The sequence below is a fragment of the Equus quagga genome, chromosome 3 (assembly GCF_021613505.1).
Source record: "Equus quagga isolate Etosha38 chromosome 3, UCLA_HA_Equagga_1.0, whole genome shotgun sequence".
NCBI lineage: Eukaryota > Metazoa > Chordata > Mammalia > Perissodactyla > Equidae > Equus > Equus quagga.
Genome location: NC_060269.1, coordinates 154840256 through 154861023, shown reverse-complemented (window position 1 = coordinate 154861023; position 20768 = coordinate 154840256). Strand labels below are relative to the sequence as shown.

The 20768-nt window shown below is 56.7% G+C and overlaps 1 protein-coding gene across 1 annotated transcript in view; it reads left to right on the top strand.

Annotated features, from left to right (window-relative positions):
- Positions 1-16105, top strand: part of MAEA (macrophage erythroblast attacher, E3 ubiquitin ligase) — a 39840-nt gene extending 23735 nt beyond the window's left edge. The window contains exons 3-9 of the mRNA XM_046656534.1: positions 148-351; positions 5510-5632; positions 9051-9127; positions 10410-10518; positions 13589-13722; positions 14741-14936; positions 15170-16105. Coding sequence (XP_046512490.1) covers positions 148-351; positions 5510-5632; positions 9051-9127; positions 10410-10518; positions 13589-13722; positions 14741-14936; positions 15170-15265 — 939 coding nt within the window. The 3' untranslated portion in view covers positions 15266-16105. The remainder of the gene's footprint in view (positions 1-147; positions 352-5509; positions 5633-9050; positions 9128-10409; positions 10519-13588; positions 13723-14740; positions 14937-15169) is intronic.
- Positions 16106-20768: the final 4663 nt, after the last annotated feature.

Here is a 20768-nt window from a genome sequence, read left to right as displayed (position 1 = left end):
GCCCCAGCTTTCCTCTGACCCCCTCGTGCCGTCCAGGGATGCCCCAGCTTTCCTCTGACTCTGCCTGGCCTCCTGCTTGTAGATGTTCAGGACGGGGCCGCCTGGTTGCCACCCTGTCCTGATGCGTCTCTGTGCTGCATGTCTCAGGCGGTAGAGTCCATCCAGGCTGAGGATGAGAGCGCCAAGCTGTGCAAACGCAGGATCGAGCACCTCAAGGAGCACAGCAGCGACCAGCCTGCGGCGGCCAGCATGTGGAAGAGGAAGCGCATGGACCGCATGATGGTGGAGCACCTGCTGCGCTGCGGCTACTACAACACGGCCGTGAAGCTGGCGCGGCAGAGCGGCATCGAGGTGGGCTGGCGCCCGCGCTCGCTCACTGTGGCCTAATGAGCGGGGAGGGTGCGTGATGCCTCCCGGGTGCAGGCGCTGTCCTCGAGCGTGCCTGTTTGCACGAGGCGTGTGTGTTTGCACTGTGGGGGGCAGAGTTCCCTGATGGGGTCGAGGCCCCTGCCTTTCCCCGAGGTCCACACTAGCTGCGCTCCAGTGGCTGTTTTTATTGGTTTTAGGTTGTTTTTCCAGGGTGGCACTTGTTTCCCAGCTCTGCTTTCTGTGGTACTCGTGGTACCGGCTAGAGATAAATGCTGCTCTGGCCTTCAGTGCGTTTCCGCCTGGGCGGTGTAGAGGTGTAGCGTCCCCGCCTGGGGCAGGGTTGGGGCTCAGGGACCTCGCTCCCCTGACCAGGCTTTCTCAGTTCTGGTTGCGCCTTTCTCTAGCCGTCAGGCCCATTTAGCTGGGGGCTGCCCTCTGCTGTTGGGCGGTGGTCCCCCTGGTCCCCTGAGGGCAGCGGCCACCATGGCGGGGGCCCACAGTGGTCAGAGTTGCCCAGATGCCTGCCCCCAACCCCTGCTCTGTCCCTGTCCAGATGTAAGGTGATGTCTGTGTCCCACATTAACTAAGATGACCATGTTTTGAAACCTCTGATGGCAGAACCTCCGCAGAGAGAAGTGTCTTCATCGTCTTCATGTCCCGGGCAGGATGCTGCCTCAGCCTGCTCCTCTGTCCTTGAGCTGCAGCCTATGCCGTGCACTTAGGACTCTCTGAGTCCACCCCTCCACCTGGGGATGCTCCCCCCTCGTCTCCTCAGCCAGTCCAAACACTGCTGGCCTTCCTGGGCCCATCTGTCCCTACCATGGTCCCGTCCCATCTTGTGGCATAAATCCGATTCGCTTGTGTGTGGCTCCCACCTAGGGCCGCTTGGGCCTCAGCCCTGGCAACTCCAAACCCCAATGTACAACCCCCTGTCCCCCAGTCCTGGGAGGGGGCCTCGGGTCCTTCTTGGTGCCACACTCTTGACCCCATGCAGGTGCCCGCAGGTCCTGGCCGTGCGCTCTGGCCCCACCACTCCACCATCTCAGTCCCAGCCCTAGGCCATGGCAGGAGCCCCCTGCCCAGGAAGCCTCCTTCCATCACGTGAACTGGTCTGTCTGTCATCCTGCCTCTGCTGTGTCCTGCTTGAGACACGCCTCGCCCACCCCCAGCCCCCCGTCCTGCTTGTGCCACCTCCGGGCTTTGTTCCTTCCCTTTGATGTGGTCGTCACACTCAGGTGGCACAGGGGCTGCCCTCACTCACACCCCAGCCCTGGGCAGCTCCCAGGTGCTCAGGCTCCTTCAGTGGACAGCAGGGCCACCCATCTCAGCTCTGGTGCCCAGCAGTCCCTCCCTCTAGTTCCAGCACCTTCTTTCTTCCCTACCTGAACGGCCAGCTTCTGCCTGACCAACAGGCTCTCCTGTCCTCAAGTCTGCCTGGCTTGTCCCATCCATCTGCGGTGGCATTCAGGTGTTTACAGATATTCACCTGTGAGGGTGTGGCCAAGTGCACCTTGTGGTGGCTGGGGAAGCCCAGGCTACCCACACCTCCTGGCCCCAAGGAGCGTGTGCTCTGTAGGGGAGGGAGGCGTGAAGTCCAGCAGGATAAGTGAAGGTGACATATTTAAAGGGGTGCACAGGGCAGAGAGGGACAGGAGGGCTGACGTGAGGAGGAACTGGCGATTTTCAGAAGATTGGTCAGGGCATGCCTTGTTGAGGAGACACGAGGCTAGGCTTGCAGGGATGAGAGGAAGGGCCCAGGATGGGCCCCAGAGCCGCCACGTGCTGGGGTGTCAGAGCCCATGCAGAGCTGGTGGACTGGGGGTTCCCCTCGACTGAGGTGGACCTGGGGAGGGTGGAGTGGAAGAACTGCTCCAAAAGGCTCGCCCTGTTTGCTCCGTGAAGAACAGCACAGGGATGCTGGGAGCCGTAGGAAGTTGCTGCTGTGATCCAGGCCCTGGTCAGACGTTGGTCAGACCCTGGACATCATGTAAAGGGGGCGCCACAGGCTGTCCATTTAGAGCCCCCAACTTCACACCTTGCGTACCTTGAAGCCACTTCTAGGCGGACACACTCTTGCCCTCAACGTGATGCGAGGTCTCCAACAGGGCAGGAAGGGGCCAGTGTTTTGGGGGTCATTAATTTTAAGAACTTCCATTCATTAAAAGACAGCAGGAAGAGAGCGCACCAGGCCAGCGCAGGCTGGGGGCCACGAGCCACACGTAGTGCCGATGGTCGTGGAGGAGGAGAATATCCGCAGTCGTGTCCGTCTGCGTCCGTCAGCGTCAGAACTCAGAGTGCTGGCGCCTCACGTGTGCGCACAAGTGGTTGGCTTGGATGATTTTTTTTTTTTTGAAAGATTTTGTTTTTTTCCTTTTTCTCCCCAAGGCCCCCCAATACATAGTTGTATATTCTTCGTTGTGGGTCCTTCTAGTTGTGGCATGTGGGACGCTGCCCCAGCGTGGCTCGATGAGCAGTGCCATGTCCACGCCCAGGATTCGAACCAACGAAACACTGGGCCGCCTGCAGCAGAGCGCGAGAACCCAACCACTTGGCCACGGGGCCAGCCCCTATTTTTTTTTTTTTTCCTTTTTTTTCTCCCCAAAGCCCCCTGGCACATAGTTGTATATTTTTCGTTGTGGGTCCTTCTAGTTGTGGCATGTGGGACGCCACCTCAGCGTGGTTTGATGAGCAGTGCCATGTCCACGCCCAGGATTCAAACCAACGAAACACTGGGCCGCCTGCAGCAGAGCACGCGAACTTGACCACTCGGCCACGGGGCCAGCCCCGTCTTGGATGATTTTTAGTTTGGGTTTGTGTTGCACACGGTGGCCCCGCTCCAACCAGCTAGTTTCACATCACTACTGTGACTCCCACAACCAAGGGTGTGTGGACATCAGAGAAACCATCGGCAGGAACAAGAAAGATGGACCCTGTGGCTGTGCAGACAGGACACACGGTGGGCCATGGCGTGTGGGCGGCAGAGGCCCCTCGGCATTTAGTGCAGCTCTGAGAGATGAGGATGGAGAGCAGGAGAGACGGGCGCCTCGGCTAGGAGGGCCAGCGCTTGCCTGACAGGAAGGGCGCTGGGAAGGGGAGTCCAGAGGTGGCGGAGAAGCAGTCAAAGACGCGATTCAGGAGCACATCAGCTCTGCGGCGAGGCCCCGCCCTCACCTGTTTGATAAGCAGGACCCTGACGGTACTGGGTGCTCTCGAGGCCGCAGTGCTCATGGGAGTGGGAGGGGAGGAGGCGGCAGCGCGGCCTGGAGGCGAAGGGGCTCGTCTAGCCACGTGCCCACTCTCCTGGCCTGAGTCCTGCACCTTGCCCTCCCCTCCCCGCCAAGCCTGTGGTCAGGATGTGGGCTGCGGGAGCCCTGGTAGAGTGTCAGGCCACGTGAGGTCAGGTGGCATCCGGACGCCACCCACTCCCTACCTTGTGGCAGCCTAGCTGTCATCCTTACTAAGGACGCGGCCGAGCTGCCTCGTGTGGCCCCGGCGCTGCCCACATGGAGCTTCTCACGGAAGCTGGAGGGCACACAGGTCTTCAGCACCGGCCCTGAGCTGGCACACACCCTCTGTCCTCTTGCTCAGCCGCTTGTCTGCCCTTGACTGGCAAGCAGTTGGTTTCCCAGCCAGACACCAGTAGCACCTGTGCAGGTCCGTGGGTGCAATACATGCCAAGCCCGTGTGTTGCCACGAAATAGTACTCATTGTTTTTTCTTGTTAATTTTGCTGTAAATGCCTGGTTTTAACTGCAGAGTCATGAACCTTAATGTACTCTTTTTTTTTTCTTTTTTGGTGAGGAAGATTTGCTCTGAGCTAATATCTATTGCCAATCTTCCTCTTTTTGCTTGAGGAAGATTGTCCCTGAGCTAACATCTGTGCCAGTCTTCTGTTTTGTATGTGGATCGCTGCCGCAGTGTGGCTTGATGAGTGGTGTAGGTCTGTGCCCAGGATCTGAACCCATGAACCGGGACTGCAGAAGCAGAACACACTAAACTCAACCACTGTGCTATGGGGCTGGCCCTCATAATATGCTTTTTAATGTGTGTTCACTTACTAATTATCTAAAATACAGCAGGTGTCTGACTTACTGTGTTTACTTTTATTGAAAACCTTGTATCTCGTGCTACACTCCCCAGAGGGACTCTGGGTCTTTCCTCCAGCCACAGCTTCTGTGAGGAGCTTGACGCAGCCCTGGCTGTGTGGATGCGGAAGTTCTGTTGCGACTCCTAACTTGCTTTGCCATGGCTGGCCTTAGGCTGAGACAGTGGACAGGGAAGCCGAATTGTCCTCTGCGGGGCAGAGCTGGGCCGCCGTGTGAGGCCTGAATGGCGCACTGGAGACATGCCCACGTCATGCTCGCCTGCTGGCGCAGGACACTGGCCCACGGAGCTTCCGTGGTTCCCCCAAGGGTTCAAGGGATCTCTTGGGTTGGATGTTCCTCCTGTTAGCTGAGAAACTGGTCTCTGCTAACGTTTCCTGCCAAGTCCATTGAAATTTCTATTTTCTTTCGTGAGGTGGGAGTGCTGTGTGGCTGGAGAGGGCCTGCTTGCTGGCTGTACCCCAGGTCCCAGGCACCACATGGAGCCCCTGAACTCCAGCATGTGCGGTTGAGTTGGTGGACTTCCTTACTCTGGGTTCCTCCAGAGCCTGGGGGATGCCGCCTTCAGCCTGCCTGCCTTCCAGAAGAGGAAAGGCATCCAAGAGAACTAGCCCGGAGCCTGCCCCTCCCAGAAACCTCAAATTTCAGTAAATCTTAGCAAGAGAAAAACACAGAAAGTGAGAATGTGGGCTGCTGGGGTCTCCAGGTCTTCCTGATCAAGGGCTGCAATGGGGGTGGGCTCTGCCCCAGGCCCCAAGCTTCTGGGTGGGGCTCAGGGCTCCCACCCGCACTCGGGACGGCATCTAAATACGGTGCAGGCCTCGTTGACGGGCAGACCTCACAGGGTGTGCTCGTGCATCCGAACAGCCTGGGGTGTTCCTGTGAGATCAGAACACCCCCAGCCCTTCTGCCAGGCAGATCCGGGTGCAGGGTGGGGGGCCGCAGGGTGCTGGGAGGGAGCCCAAGGGCATCTGCAGGCCTTGAGGCAGGAGTCCAGGGGTCCAGTGCCCTGAGCGCACACCGCTTTCTTCCCCTAAGGATCTAGTGAACATCGAGATGTTCCTGACAGCCAAAGAAGTGGAGGAGTCCCTGGAGAGGCGCGAGACCGCGACCTGCCTGGCCTGGTGCCACGATAACAAGTCCCGGCTGCGCAAGATGAAGGTGTGCGGGGCTCCCAGTGGGCGGCACTCCCGGTGCGACCGGGTGTGGTGGGAGGGGTGGCGCCGGGGCAGAGGTTCTGCCACCTGCCCCAGAACCAGTCCACTTCACCTGTTGGTTCAGAGTTCTTTGGTTCTAGTTCATAGGGTGGGTTGTTTGGTCTGGTGTGGGTCTTGGGTTGTTTTGGTGGTGGTGTTTGCCTTTTAGGTAAAATCCCTGAAAAGTGCACCCCTTCTGCCTCAGGGCTGGGACATATGCTCTGAGCACCAGCCTCTGGAGGAGCGAGGTGCTGATTGCGTAGCATGTGCAGCATGTGCAGCGCTGCTGGCTGGAGCCTGGGGCTGTGGCTGCTCAGTCAGGGTGGGGAGCCCCTGGGGACACCATCGTCTGCAGCAAGGGTGCTGAGTTCCAGGTTCAGATATGCTTCTCGAATACAGCTTTTCTCGAGACCCACAGCAGCTTAAAAAATAAACACATAAACATAAACTACAGAATTTGAACATGCTTACTAAAGGTGGTGTGACCGTGGGGCTTGCAGAAATGGTTGACTGGTACTGACTTCCCCTGCCTCACTTAGAAAAACTGCGTTTTCTGTTTTCTAAACCAAGTACCTTTAACCCCTCCCCGGTTGAGCTTGTGTGCACACAGTCACCAGCCAAGGCCGACATTCTCTACCACTCAGGGCCACCAAAGTGAGCATGACACGAAGACAGGATGGAAAAGTAGAGTGGCCAGTGGCTCCCCTAAAGAGAGTAAGGATCTTGGTGTGGAAACCATAAGAGGAAAGCCAGAAGGGGTATGTAGCGTTCGCCCACTCGCCCCACAGCTGTGCACGTGGGAGCGGGTCAGGAGACTAGGCCTCCCATCCTGGCAGGCGTTTCTGCAAGCCCTGTCACCTCAGACAGCACTGCTGCTTGGCGCGGGCATGCCCATGCGGCCAGGCCTCAGGTGGGCCTCGCAGCACGTGGGGGCGGTGGGGCCAGAGCCACAGAGGTAGGTGCCAGTCCCCTCACCATTTGACTTGAGAGGACTTAAGAAGCCAAACAGAAATACATTTGGAAGACACCCTGGTGACACGAACAAGCTGAGCACACAGTTGTGTGTGTGCATGAGCTCACACACTTGGGTGCCCATGCAGGCCAGGGAGGGGAGAGGAGCATTGAGGGGCCACAGACACCAGCAGGATCCCTCTCCTCATCATGAGGCTGGACAAGAGAGGAAACTGAGGCCCAAGTATGACGTAGTTGGAAAATACCTCTAAGATAATGAGCGTGCCCGGTGGCTATTGAGTTGACTCAGCTCTCTAGACGCTTCCTGACACGGATCATTGGGGTCCATGCCGCATGTCTAGAGTCAGATGGGATCAAGAATGTGGTAGCCCCTCACCTTTCATTGATATCACAGGGCGTGGCCAGCGCTCAGTGCTTGGCCTGACCATCTAGAAGCGTGGTACTTAAGTCTGATTTGAGTACCTGCGGGTCAGTACATGTGTATTTTACCTCTTGGGGGCCAGACTCTGAAAGTTAGCCAGGTAGAGCCGAGAGCTGCATAAATAACGAAGCGTGTTTGAAGGTGTCGTCGTGTAAGGTGAGAGTTTGCCCACAGTGCTGCTTGTCTGCAGTGTCTGCCCAGCGGCTCCCTCCTGCTTTCAGACGGAGCCCCCAGGTCCCCCAGGGATAGAAGCACCATTGTTGGCAGCCCAGGAGGCAGGTGAGGCCTCTTCCGCTGGCCTCCCCCTCGGCCCCTGCTGGTGTGGCCTTTGAAGAGAACTCATCACTGGGGCCAGGACCTCGTTCCCCTTCATGGTTTGTGTCACACCCGTGCTCTGCACACGGCACATGCTCCCCCCAGTCGGGGGTTGGGACAGACTCCTACCTCAGGGCAGAGGCCGGGGAGATCGCTTTGCTCTGAGTACCCGTGGTGTGGGCATGCTGGCCCCCAGGTAAGTGGCTCTCTGCACCTCTGCCCTGAGTGGGCACCGGGCTCTGGGCAGCACAGTCCATCACCAGTCACGTCAGCCGGGGCTGCGCCCTCGCGTCTGGAGCGGGCTGGGGCCCGGCCGAGATGCTTCCTGAGAATGGAGGCTCGGGCGGGCGGGGTTGGGACTGGCTGACTGTTTGCCGTGTGGAATTTCCGTCCATGCTGCCTTGTGATCTGGGCGCTGTGGAAGTCAGGGTGGCAGATGAGTGAGGAACCCTAGGGTTTGCCTCTTCTCCTATGAATTCCCACGCACTCCGTTTCTGGTGGGAAGTGTTGAGTGTGTTCTGAAACCATGTTGAAGATATTAGAGTTTAAATTACTACTTTTATAGAATAATCCAGCTTTTCGTCTTTGGTTACAAAAGTGAATTTTGCCTGCTTGCACCCTACTCCCAGCCACAAGTGTTTTAGCCCAGATTGGACTGGCATCATAAGATTTCAACCTGAGCACTTGGGCTTCCCTACCAATGACCTGGCGGCTGGTGCACTGTTAGCACCCCTCAGAGTCTCGGGCAGAGCTGTTGGACAGACGCCTGCCAGACACACAGCTGCCCTCGGCCCGCTCCTTCCAGCAGCTCCAGGCCCAGACCACTTGCACCCTCGGTGAATCCTGGGGCTCTTCCTTGCGCAGGAGCCAGCATCTGGCCAGCTCCTGCCACCTCGCCTGGACCGCTTACCCCAGGCGTCCATGCTCTCCCCAGCCCACGCCTCCTCACCCGGCATGCCCTGTGCCCCGTGCCCAGTGTGCCTGGCTTGGAGCCCTGGGTTCTCGCCTGCTCTGTGCTTGCTGCTCTTGCTTCTGCCCCATGTGAGGTGCCGCCTCCCTGCGTCTCCTCGCTCCGGCATCAGGGCCTCAGTACAGGGCCTGCCTCTCCCAGGGGGCCCCGGTCCGCCGGTTCCAACCGTCAGGACAGACCGGGCAGGCCATGCTGCTGAGGCTGCGGCCTGGCTGAGGCCGAGCTAGAGGAGGGCCGGCGGTCAGGGAGGAAGCAGCCACCTGCTCAGGCTTTTAGGGCTTTGGCGGAGATAAAACACCCGGGAGCTGCTGTGTCCCGTCGAGGTGTTGGGAGCTGCTCATGCAGTCACTTGGGAAGTTGCAGCCCCAGCGCCTCACAGTGACTCCTGGCTGCTGCTCACCCTCGGTGAGGCCTGTCAGCCCCCAGGGCCCAGCCCATGGGGACTCCTTGGGGCATCCACCTCAGGTTGCAGTGCTGCTCCCGCCACACTGCACTGTGGCTGTGCTGGAGAGGCTGGGCTGCCGGCCGTTGGAGCCGACAGTGTGGCCTGCAGGTGGACGTTACAGTTGTGGCGTGACCCCTGCTTCCCGGTGGCTCTGAGCTTCGTAGCAATGTTAGTGCGGTCTCAGGCTGGTCTGGTGGTGTGTGCCGGGGGCGTGGCTCTGCTGTGGCGCCTTCTGAGCCTTGTCTTGTCTTTGTCCTCAGAGCTGCCTGGAGTTCAGCCTAAGAATCCAGGAGTTCATTGAACTCATCCGGCAGAACAAGAGACTGGACGCTGTGAGGTAGGACATCAAGATGAGCATGTGGTCCTTGCCGGAGGCAGGGCTCCCTCCCTGACATCACAGGGCGGGCGGTCTGGGTCCCCTCGTGTTCTGGGTTCTGGGGAAGGAAGCACAGGGCCTCACGCAGGTCTCCCGACTGGCTGGGCCCTGCCTGGTGACAGGCAGCCTGCTTCTCTCTCTGTTCCCTAGCAGGGGCTAAGGTCTGGAGGCTGGAGTCCGAGGCCCTGTCTTTCCACTTGGAGAAGTCGTGTTAGCCCCTGTAGCTCAGGAGCATCCTTGCTGTGGCTGATCCTCACCCAGGTTCCAGTGTTGTTAGGCTGGGGGATTTCCATCTGGTCACTGGAGAGAATGGTGACGGCAAGCAGAGTGTCTGGGGTGTCCTGGCCCGTCTGCAGGGCAGGCTGCAGTGCCAGTGATGCACGAGCTCCTTTCGGGGTGGTCAGTTGGCACGGCTGCCGTGAGGCCCCACGTCCCAGGCCCTGCTTTTCTCCAGTGCACGTGTCCTTTCTAGCAGCAATGGGCTGACTAACATGTGGGCTTGGGGCCTCTTGGTTCTGCTGCCACGTCCTCCCGCCCCAGGATGTTGCTGGCCCCAGGATGGGAGAGTCTTTGAGTGCAGAGAACGTGGTGTTTAGAGGGTGGACCGAGGGCGTATGTGAGGGTGAGTTTTTTCTTGGGAGAGAGGGAGCCTTTGGGAAGGAGGCGGGTGTGTGGCGTGGGAGCACGGGGTCCCCAAGTCCAGAGTGCTCAGGAGACCTGTGTCCTCGTGGTTTCCACTTGCACGACCAGGGCTGGGCGTGGCCGGCTTGGCCCTGGATCCCATCTGAACCTGAGTGAGGCTGTTCTTCGGGGGTGGGGTCGGGATGGGGAGTCACTGCAGAACCAGAGGGCTGGACTGTCTCGGACCCCAGGGCCACGCAGAGGGCAGGGGTGTCCAAGTATAGTTAGTGTCGTTGAGGTTTGGATTCCCGGAAGCCAGGGTCACATGGAAGGGCTCGGGCAGGTGCCCTTGGTGGTTTGGTTGCTGCATTTGGGTGCTTTCTGTGTGGGAGTCTGTGCTTGGTGCGTGGGCCCATCCCCATCTCCTGGAGGAGGGGTGCTCAGTAACTCTGCTGTGTAGTGTCTGGGTGGGGTCGGACCCAAGGAGCTGAGCTCCTGGCAGCCGCTGGCCCAGGCCACACGGGTAGGGCTCCCTTGGTCCTGAGGATCTGGCACAGACTGTGAGCTCAGGCTCTTGAAGATGAAAGTGCAAACTTAGATGAACCAAAGTCTTGTTTTCTAGACACGCAAGAAAGCACTTCAGTCAGGCCGAAGGGAGCCAGCTGGACGAAGTCCGCCAGGTCATGGGCATGCTGGCCTTCCCGCCAGACACACACATCTCCCCCTACAAGGTAACCTGCGCTGTGGGCCCTCGGGGGCTCCTGAGAGTCTGGGCTGCGGTCCCTCCCACACACCGAGCTGGCCTTCTCCAGTTTGTTCCCATTCTGGTGGATCTGGCGATGTCATAGTGTGTCAGCCTAGGAAGCCCAGGGCTTGCGCTCCGTGCCTTGCTGCCTCCGTCCCCCTCCCTGCCCTTCTCTGTCTGGGGCCCCTCGGTCAGGAGCCGGGCACATGGGGTCTGGCCGGTGCATTTCTAGGCTCAGTTGTTTCTGTCATCTTCCCTGCACCAGGGTCACTTGGCATGTCTTCTGTGCTCAGTCCCTCCCCCACGGAGGGCCCTTCCTCTCCTTGACCTTGTGGGTCCACGTGGGTCTGGGCAGGGGCGTGGTCCTGCAGCATTACTAAGCAGCCGCCATGGCTGTGGGGGTCATCTGGCCTGTTGAAGCTCAGGTCATGGCCCCCTTTGGGGTCCTTCTTCCCGTCTGCAAGAATCTCACATGTCACAGCCAAATGGCGAGCTCTGTGCTCCCAGCCTGTCACCCTAGTCTGACAGCCTGCCTTCGCTCCTTCCTGTCTCCTTCCCCTTCAGGTCAGACCTGCCGTGTTCCCGCCGAGGTGGCCAGTTAAATCCTTGGTCACCTCCCCCCCTCTCCTTATCGAAGGGGTGCTTGGCCACACCCTGGGAGTTCTCTTCTCAACAGGCTTTTGCAAAATGGACAGGCTGAGAATTTTCCAAATCCTAAAGTTCTTCTTTTGATTAACAATTTCAACTTTAAGTCATTTCTCCCTTCCCAAATTTTACTATAAACACTCAAGAGAAGCCAAGCTTCCCCATCCACACTTTGCTTAGAAGCAGCTTCAACGAGATACCCGATTTCATCCTTCACAGCTTCTGCCTTCCACAGACAACGGGACAGGAACACATTCAGCCGAGCCCTTTGCCACTTTATAACAGTGGTCGCCACTCCTCTGGTTCCCAGCCACACATTCCTCATTCCGTCTGAGGCCTCCCAGCATGGCGTTTCCACACACCTTCTGCTCGTGGCCCCTGAGGAATTCTCGCAGAAGAGTGGGCTCTCTCTCCATCTCTCCTCTCCTCCTGCGCTCCCAGCAGAATCACCCGTGACAGTCCGTTCCTGGCAGTGCAGGCTCCTAGGCGCAGCACCAGACTCCCAGCCTCTGCCCGTTACCTGATTCCATAGCTGTGCCCACTTTTTCCATATGTATATTGCTTATGCGTTTGGTTTGTTTTCTCTCTTGACCCCTGTTTAGTCCCTTCTGACTGCTATAAGAAAATCCCACGGACGGGGTGGCTTATAAAAAGCAGAAATTTATTTCTCACATTCTGGAGGCTGGAGGTCTGAGATCAGGGTGCTGGCGTGGTCAGGTGAGGGCCTCTTCCTGGTGCAGACTTCTCGCTGTGTCCTCCCGCGGTGGAAGGGTCTAGGGAGCTCTGTGGGGTCTCTGTTATAAGGGCACTAATCCCATCCGTGAGGGCTCCACCCTCATGACCTAAGCACCTCCGAAGGCTCCACTTCACATCGATAGGCGGCTGGAAGCTCCTCCACCCTGATTGAATTCACACGGTTCTGCGGTGTTTTGGAATCTCTTATAATTAAAATCATCAGGTCCCAGAGATCTCCAGGTGATGCGTCTACACTCGGATCTTAACTCATAGTATCTTAAGTTTCTCTTCCCTGCTCCGGAGAAGATTGGTTAGAAATTCAAGAAAAGCCGACTGGCTCCTAGGGATGAGTATCCAGCTCAGGATGGGCGTGGAGCCTGTGTCTCCTTCCTCTCCGAAGGGGCCTTGCTGTGCAGCAAGGAGCCAGGAGTGCTGCCGTCCACTGCCTCCAGGGCAGGCATACTGGACCTTGGAGAAGCCTCTGTGCCAGCACAGCAGAAACCACAGTGGCCAGTGCTCATGTCCCTCCCTGCCCCGGAGCAGAGCCCTCCATCTGCAGGGGCGTCCTCAGCAGAACAGCTGTGCCCACCCACTCACTCAGAGTCCAGGCCTGCCGGGTGACAGGCACAGCCCACAGACTCACAGCCTCTTCACTGTGCACGATGGTCAGAGGAGTTCAGCAGCACGAAAGACCAAGATGTGCATGAGAGAACCTTGGCTCAGAGGAAGCAGGCCGTTCATGATGCAGAAAACCTAAAAAGAGAGTCGAGGCAAAAACCTAAAAAGAGGTGTATCCTGAAGCCAGAAGAGCAGAGAACCAACCGCTTGTGAGATGTGGCAGAGTGGCCCCGTTAGGGCAGCAGAACACTCGTCCCTTGTGGTGGGAAGTCACAGGCATGTCTAAGTGTCACGCAAGGAACAGGACTGTTCAGAGAGGTGGCTGCCCCGGAGCTGGAAGCAGAGGGTCTCGGGAGTGAGTTGCGGGCCGTCACCCTTCAGTGCGAGCCTCGCAGCCGCGGCTTAGCCTCGTGTGGAGTTCGCTTTGATAAAATAATATTAAAAGCACTTTCTTTAATGTTGGAGTTAAGTGTGATGTGTCCCGAGACCCGGCCTCTCTGAGGATCCCACACGGTGGCTGACGACACCTCTCCACGCGGCTGCTTGGCCTCCCGGTTGGTGTGAGGATGTCGCACCCTCCTGCCCCGTCTCTGAGTCTGAGCCCCGGTGACGGGGGGACGGACGTCCACCAGCTTTAATTTTGTGTTCTGATTCTTCAACCTGAGGTGGAGCTGCCGTTTCCCATTTAATACGTTATTTCCTGGAATAAGACTTTTCCTTTTAATCTTTAAAGCTCTGAGTAGGAGGCTCCAGAGCTCGTCTTTGCCGAGCTGTCCTTGCAGCCCACTGGGTTCTGTTCTTGCCAGGAGGCCACAGCACCCACACGCCCCAGAGCAGCGTGTCCACCCAGGAGCGTTCAGTGCTCCAGAAAGTTAGGTCTCAATGTCCGTCAGCGATTGGAAGTCAGGGCTGCGCAAGGGTTCGTGGGCAGTTCGTCTGTTGCCTTTGTCATCCACATGGAAACAGCTGCACATTGGTCTGTGCTGTCGGTGATGACAGCATGCTTTTGTAAGCTGTCCCCAGAGGGTCCCCAGCGCCCTCTGCCCTGTCTCTTGCAGGACCTGCTGGACCCGGCCCGGTGGCGGATGCTGATCCAGCAGTTCCGGTACGACAACTACCGGCTGCACCAGCTGGGGAACAACTCCGTGTTCACGCTCACCCTGCAGGCCGGCCTCTCGGCGATAAAGACACCGTATCCTTCTGGCTGCGAGGGTGCCCCTCGCGCTCGGCCTTGCTCGGTCAGGCCTCGTGTCCGCGATCCCACCCTGGCCAGCCTTTGTCGGAAAACCGAGCCCAGACTCAGGCTCCTGCCGTGTGTGGAGACGGTGGTGGGTGGAGAGTCTCCCTTGGTCTGCAGAAGCCCGCACTGAGACCACTCCCCTCCCTCTCCTTCCAGGCGTGCCAGGAGCACCGCCCGGCCAGTGCAGAGATGTTTGCATGCTTCCTGGCAGCTGGGACTCGAACCATTCAGAGTAGTTTCCCGTGAGATTCCCCAGAATCCTCGAACTTTCATTGTCTCAGCCCTTGCTGTTCCAGCCAAGTGTCTTTGCTCTTCTCCCCTGAGCTCATGAAATGGCAGTCGCGTCTCCAGCAGAGCAGCAGCCCCGTTACCAGAGAGCTGAGGCGTTCCGACCCCAGCATATGGGTCCCTCTCAAGTACAGAATGTGGTCCCCTCCAGGACTGCCCCTTGGTTTCTCCCCCTCAGGACCCCTGGGCTGTTTGCCCCTTAGTTGTCACCTGTCAGCACCATCATCTGATGCTGGGCACATTGGGCAGGCCCCACGTGTCAGGACTTGGGTCCTGTTGAGGAGGACTGGGGCCCAGAGGGCTAGTGACTATCCTGGGGCCACTGCTGGTCCCCGGCAGAGCCTGGCAGAGAGCCGGGTGGCCTGTGTTGAGTGCTCTGCAGAGAAGAGCTTGCTCTGCAGCCCTCAGCCTTCTCTGGGCTCCCAGACTCTCTGGTGCAGGGATGAGGGCGGGCGCGTGGGGCCACCCAGTGGGCATGTTCCACATTCCTAGTACAAGAGGAGCCCTGGCCTCTTGTTCCCACTCAGGCCTCACTGAGGCTGTTTTCCTGCCAAAGGCAGTGTTTTATTGGCCTGAAAGAGAACTCCATACTTGCTTTCTGCCTGGTGTCCGAGTGCAGAGGGAGTGGCCTCAGTGCGCCTTGTCTCCCGCCACCTGAGACCTTCCTTAACCTGAAGCACAGGCAGTGCTACAAGGAGGACGGCAGCTCCAAGAGCCCCGACTGCCCTGTGTGCAGTCGCTCCCTGAACAAGCTGGCGCAGCCCCTACCCATGGCCCACTGCGCCAACTCCCGCCTGGTCTGCAAGATCTCGGGCGACGTGATGAATGAGAACAACCCGCCCATGATGCTGCCCAACGGCTATGTCTACGGCTACAACGTGAGGGCCACGGCGTGGGGGTGCAGCTCACCTCGTCCCCGTCTGGGCTGGGTCGCTGGACGGGGAGGACGGGATGGGCTACAGGCTGAGGCTGCTGTGACGGGAGTACCACCCAGAAGTGACTTTTGCAGAATGATGATTTGCTCCCTCATAGTTTGTTGTGTGATTTTTAATGGGAATCTTAACGTGCATCACGTTGGCTTGTCTTAATGCGTTCTCATCTTGTTTTTCAGTCCCTGCTCTCAATCCGTCAAGATGATAAAGTTGTTTGCCCAAGAACCAAAGAAGTCTTCCACTTCTCGCAAGCCGAGAAAGTGTACATCATGTAGGCCTGCGTCGCCAAGCGCACGCGGCGGGGTCGGGCAGCCACAGGGAGCCCCTCGCCCTCGGCCCCAGCTGCTGCGGCGTTTCTGTTTCTTGCGACCAAAGATCAGTGAGCAACGATAAATACTCTTAGGAGAGAGGAATGGGATGTAACAGGTTTGTACTTGAAAACAGCGTTTTGATTGGTAGGATTTTGTAACGTGAGTCAACTACTTGATGCTTCTGAAAAGTACTTTCACCTTCAAAGAGACTTTTCCTTAAAAACTGACTTCACACCGAGGGAAACTTTAGAACATGTCAAAAATTGGAATCGATTATTTCCCTGTGTTCTCAGTTTCCTCCCTTTTGCTAATGACGAACCTTGGGAACAGGCTGGTCCTTCGCGTGGCCTGGACGGGGGCGGCCGTGCCGATGGACCTGCAGCGACTCGGAGGCGCCACGGGCGACCTTGTGACTCCTTGTAGAGCTGCTCCCAACGCTGGCGCCACGGGCCGGGGGAGAGGCGCGCGTCCAGGACTGCCCCGCCCGCAGGCCGTGTCAGGACGCACGTCATTGGTGCCGCCTTATCTCCTGCCTGAGAATGTATCCGCGTGGAAGCCCCGGGACTGAGTTTTGCAGAGGCCTTGCGGATGGTTTGGTAACCTTAGGTCTAAACACTATTCATTACAGAAACTAATAGTTCAGTTGAAGTAGCCACCGATGACTTCAAATCAAACGAACCGTTGTAGTTCACACACGACCGTATCGTAGAGGTTTGTATTTAGCGCTTATTTTTGCATGTCGATGTTGATTAGCTAATAAACTGTAAATGTAAAACGTATTAATAAAAGGGTTTTCTATTTCTTCTTTCTGTGTGAGGCGGAAGCTGCTGTGCGTTTCTGACACCTCGGGTCGTGTCTGCTCCCCCGTACCAGCCCCGTTGGTCAGCAGCGGGCGGGCTGGGGGCCTGGGTGGGCTGCGAGCAGCCCCCAGTGCAGTCCGTCCAGCTCTGGTGTGACAATGACAGAGCTGCGCCTTCCAGAGCTCCATCCCGGGGTCCTGCTCCAGGACCCTGTCAGCCGCACGGCCACTACCTCACAGCACCTGTGACTGGGGGTCCCCCTGCAGCAGAGCACGTCTCCTGCTGAGCAGGCGCCTGGGCAGGAGGAGGGCACCACGCTCCGAGCGTCTGTCCAGGCACAGGCCACCACCAGGGCCCTTCCCGCCGCTCAGATCCACCCGCTGAACTTGGGTGGGGATGGCACTGCAAGGTGGCTTAAAGTTAGGACAACTCGGGTGTTGGATGACATGAGGCTCCTCCACCTGGGGGTCCTGCCTTGGTGGAGGGGCCTCCCGTTGCATCCCCACAGTCCCAGGAGCTCCCAGTTTCCCTTTGGCAGATTCCTCTTCTTAATTTGCCTAACCTCTCGCTGTGGCCAAAGTGGGGCTCAGATGCAGCTGGAGACCATCCCAGCCTGATTGTCAGGGCACTGGTGATTCTGGGGGAGCCGGCCCCACTCGCCTGCTGGGGCCGCCTGCCCTGCTGCCCAGTGCCTGGACGCAGACATGCTCTGTGCTGTCCACTTCTACCCCCGTTGCTCCTTCAGATGCCTCCTGCTCAGGCCACAGAAGGCCTCCGCGGCCCCTCACTACTGCTCCCTCACGCCTGCTCTCCACTTTGGCCGCACCTTGTAGGCTCTTTTGCTCCTTTCTTCCTGCCTGGCCTGCCAGGGGCTCCTCCACCAGCTCCCACCCCTGCCCCCATCTCACCTCTCCTCTGTTCCCCTGTGCCCTGGGTCCGCGTCCCACAGACACAGCCTCTGGGCCTTTGCCACGCTCTCCTCTCCCATGACCTGTGCAGTGCCAACTTGCCTCATGCTGGCAGCGCCTCCACCTGCACATGGGCCTCTTCCACCTGAAGTGCCGCTCTGAGTTGTCAGCTGTGACGGGCTCCTTCGATGCGGGCCACCCTGGGCCCCGAGGTGAGTGGCGGGGTGCTGTGAGCAGGGCCTCACCTGCCTGCTCCTCTTCTTTTTCCTTTTTGTTGAAGTGTAACTGCATGCACCACTCGTAATGAGGTTCTGCATATGTGCACACGCGTGTGGCCACACAGACCATCCCAGCCCCCTGGCTGCCCTTGGGTCCTTTCCTGTCAACATTCCCCATCGATCCTTCATTGTCAGAGTGGCTCAGCCCGTTCTGGAACCTTGAGAGCGGGAATTGCCCTGAGCGACCCACCCTCAGAGGCACAGTCACTCATGCCACCTGCTGCCACACGGCGTCTGATTGGGTGAACAGAGCACAGATTCCTCCTGTCTGCACACTGGTGGACACGCTTAGACGTGACGTTTGCTGAACACGTACACTCATTTTATGGGGAGGTGCCAAGGAGTGGGGTTGCTGGGTCCCGTGCTTAGCAGACACCACACACGGTCGGTTGCACCCACTCACGTGCGCCGCACCAGCCCCACATCCGGCCGCGCTTGGCCTGGGGCCTTGGTTTCAGACGTCCTGTACCTGTGGGTGTTAGCTCACCGCGGCTGTTTTTAAATCGCGGTAAAATCTGCATACATTGAAATACACAGGTCTTAGTAAACAGTTGGATGAGTCTTGGTAAATGTGTGCACACACGTAAGCACCTGGGTACACAGCATTCCCAGATGCCACAAAGTTACATGGTATTTCTTCCTCCAGACTCCACAGCCCACACGCATCACCCTCGGGGGTTTCACCCTCGGGGGCTTATCACGTTAGTTCTGCCTCCGTGTACGTTGGATCACAGCCTGTCTGCTCTTTGTGTCCAACTTGTCTCCCTCAGCAAATCCCGAGGTCCCTCCAGGCTGCCATGTGCCCCCGTGGCCCCTGTGCGTGGCGGAGGAGCAGCCCTTCCACAACCAACGGTGTGGACCCATTCCCTCTTGGTGGGCATTGGACTGTTTCCAGTTTTCAGCTAAGAAGGAAGCTGCCGTGAACACCGGTGTCAAGTCTTTGCGGACATCATTTCTGTTTCTCGGGCAGAATCTGGAAGCGGAATGACTGGGTCGCAGTGCTGACCGTGCACAGACTTCCCCCGAAGCAGGGCTGCCCCGTGCCATCCGTGGGCAGCATGCAAGTCTCCAGCAGCTCCGCAGCTCCGTCAGCGCTTGACGCTTTCTCTCCTGAGGCGGCGGCTCAGTGGGCGTGGTTTGTGCTTCCCCCACGACTCGTGACTCTGAGCCCCTTCCATGTGCTGGTTGGTTAGTCACACATCTGTTCAAGTCATCTGCCCATTTTTTTATTGGATTATCTCATTTTTCTTGATTTGTAGGAATTACTTAAATATTCTGGATACAGATCCTTTGTTGGATATATGTTTTCACACTTGATCAACAGTGTCACTTAATCAGCGGAGGTTTTAATTTGAGTGAAGTTCAATTTCTGATTTTTTCTTTCATGGTTAGTGCCTATTTTTTTTTGAGGAAGACTCGCCCTGAGCTAACATCTGTGCCAATCTTCCTCCACTTTATACGTGGGATGCCACCACAGCACGGCTGATGAGTGGAGTGGGTCTGCACCTGGGATCCAGACCCGCAAACCCAGGCCACCAGAGAGGGGGTCACAGAACTTGAACCACTGGGCCACAGGGCTGGCCCTTGGTTAATGCCTTTTGGTGTCCTAAGAAATACTTGCCCATCCCAAGGTCACAATGATACTCTCTTGTATCTTCTAGAAAATTTAGTTTTAGCTTTTATGTTTAGGTCTTGTCAACCTTAAAAATAAAATAGCCAGTTATTTTACCAGCAAAACAAGTATATTTGGGAATAGCCAACAAATTGCAATTTGGGATATGCATGCTGTGGCAGACCATAGGCAAACCCAACAAACAAGGGAGAGGAACCTTATTTTATAGAGAAAAGGGGAAATTGGAAGGGGCTGTTTTGAAGGAAAGTCCACTGGAGAAAAGCAAGGGCTCAGGGTGGCGATGGCTTCTCAATGGCTGAGTTGCTGGGGTCGTCGGTTTCTGTTTGGGATGCAATGTCCTTTCTCCTGTAATTGAGGATTCCTCCTGTTGACAGCTTCTGTTAGGGTCTGTAGTTGACCTCCAGTGGTACTGTGTCAGAGCTCTCCCTTCTGGCCTCCTGACTCCATTTTAAATGAGGTTTCCCTGTATTGACCATCAGTCTGTAATGATTGCAAATTAACTTTTGTGTGTGGTGTGAGGAAGAGGTTGGGATCACTTTCCTCCATATGTTTATCCTGTTGTTCCAACAGCATTTGTTGAAAAGACGTTTTCTCTCCCCGTTGAGTAATGTTGGCTCCTTTGTTTAAAAAAAAAAATCCTGACTACCCATCTGGATCTGGCTGGCTGCTGATTTCTATGTAACTGCTCTGGGGCCATCCCCACACTACCCCCAGGACCTTTGAAGGAAATCTTGAAACCAGGCAGTAGAATCCCTTTTGTGTTACTTATTCTCTGCTTCTTCGAAATCGTTCCTGTGAATTTCCACATAAATTTTAGTATTAGCTTGTCAAAGTCTACCAAAAAAAGAGAAAATTCTGCTGGGATTTTAATTGGAATTGCATTGAATCTACAGATCAGCTTGGGGGAGGTCTCAGTCTGCTCAGGCTGCCATGACAAGACCACAGACCGGGGGCTTAAACAACAGAAAATTACTCTCTCGGTCCTGGAGGCCAGAAGTCCAAGATCGAGGTCCTGGCAGGGTCACTTCCCCACCTGCAGACGGTGCCTCACACTGTGTCCTCACGTGGAGCTGGAGCTGGAGCTGCAGAGAGGTCTTCCTCTCCCTGGAATGACCAACACCAGTCCTATGGGATCAGGCCCCACCCTTGTGACCTCATTTAACCTTAATTACCTCCAAATACAGCCACATGAGGGGTTGGGGTTCAACATAAAGTTTGGAGGAGAGAAACAATTCAGTCCATAACAGAGGCTTAAATCTGGAGGATATCGAGTCCTCCCGTCTGCGAGCACAGGCAATCTCTCTGTATTTAGATCCCCTTTCTTTTCCCTCATGTATGTTGTATAGTTTTCAGTGAACATACTTTGCATTTTAATTTAACCCTAAGTATTTCATGATCCTTAATGCTATTGTAATGTAACTTTTAAATTTAACTTTCCAATTGTTCCCATATGGTAACATATAATTGATTTTGTGTCCTGTGATCTTACTAAACTCACTTATTAGTTCTAGTAGCTTTTTGGTAAATTTTAAAGCATCTTCTATGTACATCTATGTGCAAAGATGCTTCTCTGTACACCTTTATTGTATCATGTGCAAATAAAGACTTGCTTTTTCTGCTTCCTCCTTCCTAATCTCCAGGCCTTTCCTTTCTTTTTCTTCCCTTCCTGTGCTGGCTGGAGCCCCCAGCCCAGTGTCAAATAGGAGGGTGAGAATGGGCATCCTTGTCTTGTTTGCAATCTTGGGTGGGAAGCATTGCCTTTCACTATTGAGGATGATGTTGGATGTAGGTTCTCCTGCTCCTTGTCAGGGTGAGGAAGTTCACTTCTCCTTTCCTGACTCATTATCA